The 8,420-nt window shown below is 38.6% G+C and overlaps 1 protein-coding gene across 1 annotated transcript; it reads right to left on the reverse strand.

Moving 5' to 3' along the window:
* Positions 1 to 5,994: 5,994 nt before the first annotated feature.
* Positions 5,995 to 7,892, reverse strand: LOC18429098 (DGCR14-like protein). Its single transcript, XM_006838391.4, has one exon. The coding sequence runs from the start codon at positions 7,635 to 7,637 to the stop codon at positions 6,255 to 6,257; it is 1,383 nt and encodes a 460-aa protein (XP_006838454.2). The 5' UTR covers positions 7,638 to 7,892; the 3' UTR covers positions 5,995 to 6,254.
* Positions 7,893 to 8,420: the final 528 nt, after the last annotated feature.

Here is an 8,420-nt window from a genome sequence, read left to right on the forward strand (position 1 = left end):
GTATCCATACAATATCTGCAAATCGTATCCTATATTATGTCGTCTTTACATATCTGATTTTTTTAAGCAAATCCAAAATATTCATGATTATATAACTTACCTTATTTTTTGGCGATACGTACTTTTGAACTTAATAACTTACCTTATTTTTTGGCGATACGTAATTTTGAACTTAATAACTTACCTTATTTTTTGACGATACGTAATTTTGAACTTATTTTGTCCTCCAACTTTTTAAAATAAAACTGATTTATTATTGATGTTTGAAGCGCCGATATCTTATTATTCCCCTGCTAACTATGATTCTAATAAGGCTGCAGCCCTATCATACTATTTTCCTTTTATAAATTATAAAACCCAATTTAACTTGTAATTAATGTGCTCGTTGAAATTTGCTCAAACGAATGATATTTTCAAATTAGATCACAATGCTAAATAGTTCAAATATTCCCTGTCGAAAATAATACTCCCAAGTAAAATAGAAAAGAATTTGATATTGGAAAATTATATAATAATACCAATTGCTTGGGCACAAGTTGATAGAAGCGTGCTGCAGTCGCCCTTAGTCTTTAGACGTAAAAAGGGGCGGTTATTGAAAAAGTAAAGCATCTCAAATCTTAGCAAAAAAAATTGTAGTTCAGGAAAACTTCAAATTGATCATCACAACCTTTACTATTAAATATGTGGAAAAAAAAAAAGATTTCAAGCTTTTAGTTTTCTGATATAGATCATTCCTTCTAAAAATGAGGCGGTCTCTTTATTCAATCTTGATACATTATTCTTTTCGGCTATAGAGGGTACAAATAGGAGTATTGTTTTTTCTTTAGTAAGGTTAATCTAAAGTTACAACTCCAAAATTTGGGGTCTTTAAATTAATCTTTGATGGGGTTTAACCTGAGAGTGTAAATAGACAGTATACTCCCATTGAAGGGTATTATTGGCAAAAAGTAAATAGTCTTAGCACAATGGTGAATGACATATAATTTTACAGGACATAATATGGCTAGGAGTTGGCTGCAGCCGTAAATGTGCCTACTGCAATGCTTCCACCATCCAAAAGTGTACTGTATTGTAGATGGATTCAGGCTCCATAATTGTGTAGGTCTCTCGTTTCGACTACCTCCCAAAATTCAAGCACGTTGTCTCAACAATCATGTTTATGAATTTTTAATAACAGAAAATTTTGAGCCTAAAAAATAGTCCATTTGCATGAAGTTTTTACAATAAGAAAATTTGAGCCATAAAAACAGTTGATTTGTACTTTCGAATGAAAGTCACTCATTTCATTTATTCAAATTCAAACATCATTAGATTTGTGCTATTTTTGGAGCTGTGGATTCCTAGAGTCGAAGCAAAAATAGATTTGCAGTACATCCAGCCATCTATACCTACACTTTTTGTTACACAACACTTTGTGCCATTAGAGAAGGAGCCCGACTTAATTGGTTAGCACTTGACGATTAGCAACACCACGTTCTAAGCTTAATTCCTACCAAAAGTAGGGGCCCTCTCCCCACCGACTCACCCAAAAAAAAAAAAAAAAAACCCTTTGTGCCATCTCATTACTCACCACGCAGCCTCTCTATCCCTAAAGATATGGACTTCATCTGTATTTATTTATTTTACTTGGGTCCTTTTGATGATGGACAAAGCATGAGCTAAAAGGAGACTATGAACACAATAGTCTCAGGTGCTAAACTTAGCTGGTGCCTAAATTGCTTCATTGACGCTTATATGGGTCTGTTACAATGACAAGAACCCTCATTTATTTCCCTACCTATGGGGTCATCGGCCCTCTCGGTCTTCCACCATCTTTACTTGTAGAATTATTTATTTCTATGAGACGAGATATTGACTTGGATAAAAACCAGTGATTCAAAAATGGCCTGTCAAAATTGGGAATTACCTTAGTCTATTCGGAGGCGTAAACTCCAACCTGAAAAAGAAGCAATTACATCATTAGCATCCAAGTCATGTCCCAACTACTTACGGTTGGCTATACGAATCTTGTTAAGTCATTATGCTATATTAATGACTATACTTTCAATCAGATTGTAAGTTATGATATATCTTCCCACTACTTCCATCTATGTCCTTTTAGACCTTCTTTTTATCTTTTTGGAGCCCGTTTCTTGAACCAATTCGCCCCTTCCAACCCCGTATTGTATTAAACCTATGTTATATATGACCAACCAACGTAAATCTACTTTCACTCGTCTTGTTAGCCCTATGTTATATATGACCAATCCACGTAAGTCTACTTTCACTCACCGTATCACCTATTGGAACCACCTCTAAGTTCCCGCATATATATTCATTCTAAGTTCTATCCTTTTTTGCCAGACCACTCTCTTCCATCTCAACATCCGCATCTCAGCTACATACATCTTATGGCTATGTTGTTTCTTGACCGCGTAATATTTCATCCACTAAAGTATGATTGTTTTTTATTTTTTAAAATACTTTATTAAAAATGCCCGGTCCTACTTTTCTCTTTTTTTAAAAAAAAATATAACCAGTCCAACTCAGGAACTGCAGAATTGATCCACGAGAATAGGAATCAAGCTCCTGCGGATATAAACAAGAGATTTCCCACTGTAATGTTCTATACTTCAACCCTTTCTGGATTGTAGTTGAATTCTCAATGGTGTTCCAAAGCCTTCTTCTAGATTATTTTGGAGAATTTGATATGACTCAAGCTCTGTAGTTACAAGAAGTCCACAAAAGATCAACAACCGTCTCCTCTCTAGAATGAAAAGGACAGTAGTTTTAGATTTGATTCCACCATTACATGTAGCAAAATAGACTGGGCTCTAACACGCCATCATACCTCCTCTCCCCATCCAAGTGTAATAGAAACAAGTTTCTTTTGTCTCAAAGAACACTGCGTCCTTTTTTACAAAATAGCGACACTTTATTTGTATGAATTAACTACCATTGATAGAAAGCTTACCAGATTGTTTAGCATTTGGCTAGACTAATATACCCCGCAGTTAGTCCACAACAAACTTAATCACAGGAGGCATCAACGATCTCATCTATAAAATCCAAAAAGCAGAACGAACAATAACTAAACCAAAAATTTGAATGCCATCAGAACCAAAGGTTGAGATCAATGTATATCAAGAGCAGATCAGCCATCAAAACAATGCGAACATTCTAAACTAGGCAGACCAGCCAGTTCACAGTCCAGATAACAGGTCTAAACCAGCTCAACCAGCCGGTTTAGATAGTTTTACTTGTTCAACGATCGCACTGGACTTGGTTCTAGGCCATTTTCAGGTCCAACAGCGGTCCAGCCTGGTTTGATGGCATTGACCGAGACGGCTCTACAAATTAATAGAGGACAGATTAAACCAATTTTATCAATTTACCCTTCCACAAAGAAATGAAAACAGCTCAAGCAGGTGCTCTCAAGTTGAACCATACGATCACTTGCAATATATATATTCTAATCATGAATCCCATAACATAGCTTAAAAACCTTATTTGCAATGAGATATGAGTGAAAACATGAATAAAATTTTGGGATAGCAGACTTACCAAAAGAACTCTGCCAAACCATTATAGCTCCCAGATATGGGAAATGTCACATCACCCCGGAAAAAGAAAAACACTTAAGGAGCAAAATATTCCTTCCTAAGTGGAGGCATCTTAAAATTTTTGACCAATCAAATCGAGGTCCTAGATCATGGAGTCCTAAGGAAGCATTAGATAAATGAGAATAACCAGTATCACAATTGGCAGCGCACCAAAAAGCACAGTTTGCACTTTCTGACAGAAGGAATTCCAACTCATTTGGAAATAAGTACTGCTTTGAATCATTTTAGTAGCTTTCATAAAAGCCTATTAACTACCAAGTGTGTTCAAGATCTACAAATTAGACATTATGCTACACAAAAGTGGCTCCAATCACTTAAATACATGATAGACCAATGTTTTAGCGTTTCAGAAAGAAAGCCTTGATGAGCATTGAGCATCACGAAATGATAACACTCAAAACTTGGCAAATAAAGGGCCAAATTTTACTGTTTCAGGATGCCCATAAATATGTTAATGCAAATCTGTGATCATAAGAAGCATTTCAACGGAGCGAGAGCGCCAAATTATCCTAAAACCAAGCGCCAACAAATGTCCTGAGAGAAGTCCCCGGAAGGACTTCTACACATCAAGGCATGTTCCAAAAAAATGAAGAAATTTAAAAATTTCATGTCCAGAACAAACATTTAAGTCTATTCCTCAAATCACATGAAAACTACCCAACATATCGCGCATGGAGAGGTGTGGGACTTCTTATGCCAATACCAGTGGGGGGAAAAGAGTAGAGAGACACTACGGGGTCAATCAAGGGCAGAGGGACTTATGAGAGTGATTGGTTAACAGCAGCATTGAAAATAAGAACCAAACCAGGTGCAACAACAAAAATTATACAAAGATAAGAAGCCAATACAGAGTGTGTCATAAGTACATGTTCAGTTTGTTAAGGTGGCTCGCAATAAAAGGAAAGAAGAGAAGTGATTGGAAGCTAAAGAGGAGAAAGCTGGACAAAGGTCTACAAACCTCATTTTCTAGCTGCTATAAACCTTAATCCTTTAAATTCCAGATGTTCGCCAGCTCCCACTCCATCCATTGATACCAAATATTACTGAAAAATGTCACTGGGAGCATGGGGTTGTTTCTTCTAATTTTGTTAGACAATAACTATTGAGGCAATATGATTCTAACAATAAATTTAACACGGCTCCTCATATCCAACAAGGGGTTGGAAACATGTTAGACACTCTCATTAGGTCTTCACATAATTTAAAAACACATATTCTACTTCATCAAACTCTTCATAACATTCTTAAGGAATTCTTCTACAACTCTTTCTTGCTTCCTTTCTCATTACAAAAACCCAGTACATGTGCTCCAACAAGAAATACAAAACCCTGAGTAAACCTAAATGCTAGACCCGAATATCATAAACGCAGGTCACAATAGGCAAAGTCACCAGATACTTTTTAAAGCTCAAATCTATTGTCAGTTCCTATGAGAACCAAATACCATCTGGAGCGTTGGATTTAATAAATGCCAATCTAGGAACAATCCGTAAGATATTCCAAGGGTACATGACTCTGCCAATGCCCTATGTGGAAGCCCATTTGATTGGGCTAACCTCACTTTTTATTGAGCATACTTATTGTGAAATGCTATAAACCTAATGTTATTAGATGGCCTCAGATAAAGAGACAAATCATACCTAAAGATTAGAAAATATATATGGAATATTGGGAGGACAGAAAAATATGTCCATCTCCTAATTCCATGTGCTCAACGAATATAATTGGAAGGCGGCTTCCCTCTGGGGGGAAGGAGTTCAGGATTACTCTAGATTGGAGACCCCTTTTCTCATGAATTAGTAATTACCATTCACCGTTTATCCTTTTTACTTTTCAGGTTTCTATCTTTTGTGTTCATCAATCAACAACAAAAAAATATCCCTTTGCCATCACTCATCACATAAACCTCCATAACTGAGCCACTCTTACCTATGAAACAAAGATTTCCTTTCTTCTACACCGTGTATATGGAAACATCAATACGCTGCTGTGTTGTGTGTATTCTCAGTAAAATTGAAGCATGTAGCATATACTAATTGTTTAGTCAATTTAACCCACTTAAATCGAAAATAAGACTGCACATGAAGACTTCTGACTTAACATAAGATACTGCTAATATACATAACTTGTTGCTTAGACTAAATGAAAATAAAAAAGATGACATGTATTATCTTTACATGCACCATATCAACTAAATCATCATGAAAGTTAATCAAGCAAATCCAATCAATGAAACCTCGTAATTTCTGTGATAACACATCACAACAACTTTAAGATAAACCAAACAAATGCGAAAAATGCAAAACAAACTGAGCAGAGCCACGACTTCAATGTACACAATGCCTCCAAATACAGTGACCAACCCACAGGAAAGAGAAGATAGAAATACATATCTCATGAAAAGGGAGATCATTTAACTTCATTTATCACAGAAAAAAAGAGGAAAATTATTGGTTATACTCATCTTATCTCATAATTGTTCTCCATTACCTTTTCTGTTTCCCTTTTTGGGGGGTGAGGGGGAGGGGAAAGAGGCAGTAGGTAGGCTAGGATTAGAACCTTCTTCGCCATATGCAAAGCAGAGGTCTAACGCCCTAACCACCAAGCCAGATAACAAACCCATACAACAACCATTTCACTAGCCTTTGAACCTTACCAAGGGGGATTGCTGCCCTCTCTCACAGAGGGAGACCTATTTGACCCCAAGCTCCCATCCCTTGCAAACCTGGTGGGAACCCGTGGGCTTGGGCTTGCCCTATAGCTAGCTCGAAGTGATTCATCCACTGTACTTGATACCTTTGCTCTAACGCTCCTCACAAACTTTTGTGCAGCCGACGATAATGTCCGCACGCCTGGGCTTGCGCTTCTACTCCGAGCTCTTATGGGTAGTGGTGGTTTCTCTCTCATACCCCCCGATTTCTCTCTCAGCCTCCTTGCTGCCTCTCTAGAGAGATTATGAGCAGTCGAATCTCTCAATGGGGGAGCGGGGATCCTGAACTGGGGCCCATCTTCACCACCCACAGGAAAATCCTCGCCATCCAATCTCACCGGTGTACCCTCAATCTCACCCCATGTAATAAAGGGTGATTCTTCCACACCGGGCATAGGAGAAGGTGTTCTAACAAACCCATATTTTCCAGCGCCTTTATTATCGGGTGTTTTCCTCAAGACTTCAAGGTCATATTTCTTTGAACTATCAGAAGCCCTGCTGGGGAAAGGCCAAGTTCCCGGCGTTTGGCCGGGAACGGGAGTGTAAAGAATAGCAACTGGGTCCTCTTCTCGTGGCCTAAGCTCTGAAACCTTGCCATGAAACCTCGTATTTTCTCTATTAATCTCCTTTGTAAACCCCTTTGCTCTCTCAATCTTTTCAGCCTCAGTTAGTGGTGCCTCACTCCTATTAGATGAATCATACATCAGGAGGTTCTTTGCCTCAAAACCCCAGCCTTTTAATGTATCAACTGGTTGCCCTGAGGTCCCATAACCATCAGTTTTCAGTCCAATTTCTAGCGAATCAGCCGGAACTTCACCCTTAAGCAAATATTGTAACTTCTCTTCTCTTTTTCTATTAACCGTCTGCATAATCTCCGAGAAGCTCTGGTTATCCTCACTGGTGTATTTCTTAAAGAACTCATTAAGCGACAGGGACTCATTCACTGGACCAGGAGATGTGTCTGGTGGGTTCAAGTGGCTCAATGGTGTGAAGCCAAAATCAGAGCCAGGTGTGGGTGTGGGAGTGGGAGCATTGGGATGGGCTAGACCTGGATTCCTTCTCTCTAGGATCTTGAGCTGTGCGTCTCTAATGGACATTGGATCACCTGTCCGAGCTGCTTCGAGCCAGTCAAGGCGATCTTGGAGCTTGGGTATATCAGGGAAGAAGTCTCGCTCGACGATCTTTTCAATGGCGGCCACATAAGAGTCTTCATCAAGGACCTTAGGGTGTGCGCACTTGGGCTTTTTGAGATAACTATGAATTGGGGTTTCTGAAGAGTCTGGTTCAGGAAGATAGCGGGGAGATCGACCAGGGGTTGAAAGCATGGTTGAGAGGAAGGTGGAATTAGGGGTCTCAGAATAGGAAAATTAGGGTTTCAGGAAGAGGAGGAATTAGTATTTTGGATTAATGAGAGATGAGAGGAAATAAGAGGTTGGGGTAACAGGGATAAAAAAAAACACAAGAGAAAAGAAAATTAGGGTTTTTTATTTTGCAAGAAGAAGGAAACGATAACAAAAAAGATAAAATTAGGCTTTTTGGTCAGGGAAAGGGAAATTTAAGGTTCGACAGGTTTTTGAATCAGGATTTCTTTTTGGTTTAAAGGAATTAGAAAAGATGCAATCGAAACTAGGATTCAACTTTGAGCGAAGAAGGGAACGGCAACACAGAAAGGAAAGACCGGTTCTTGGATTGCAGAGAGAAGAGAGGAGAAAATTCGTGGATTAGGGTTCAGAGGTCATAAGATTAATGGAGGAAATAGAGACAAAAGGAAGAAGAAAATCAAGGTAAAAGGAACGAGAAACAAAAGGAAGAAGAAAATCAAGTTAAAAGGAACGAGGAATTAGGGTTTAAGATTCTAACCTCGACACCCTCTCTGTACATGAGTATAGGCTTGCCAGCCTCAAACCTTCTTTGTTGAAAAATCAGGCCTCTTTTGCGATTACACCACGCTTTGTCTCTCTGGAATGCCGTCCCACGCCTGCTCTATATTATCCCAGAATTTCGAGATTGCAGCAAGCTTTCTTCCTCTGACAAGCCCCTCTCTCTCAACAACCGCGCCTTCTCTAAAAACCAGAACGGTATCTGATTTCGAAGAAAATACAAAATAA

Source organism: Amborella trichopoda, chromosome 3, assembly GCF_054954075.1.
Source record: "Amborella trichopoda isolate Santa Cruz 75 chromosome 3, AtrichopodaSantaCruz75HAP2 v2.0, whole genome shotgun sequence".
Lineage (NCBI taxonomy): Eukaryota > Viridiplantae > Streptophyta > Magnoliopsida > Amborellales > Amborellaceae > Amborella > Amborella trichopoda.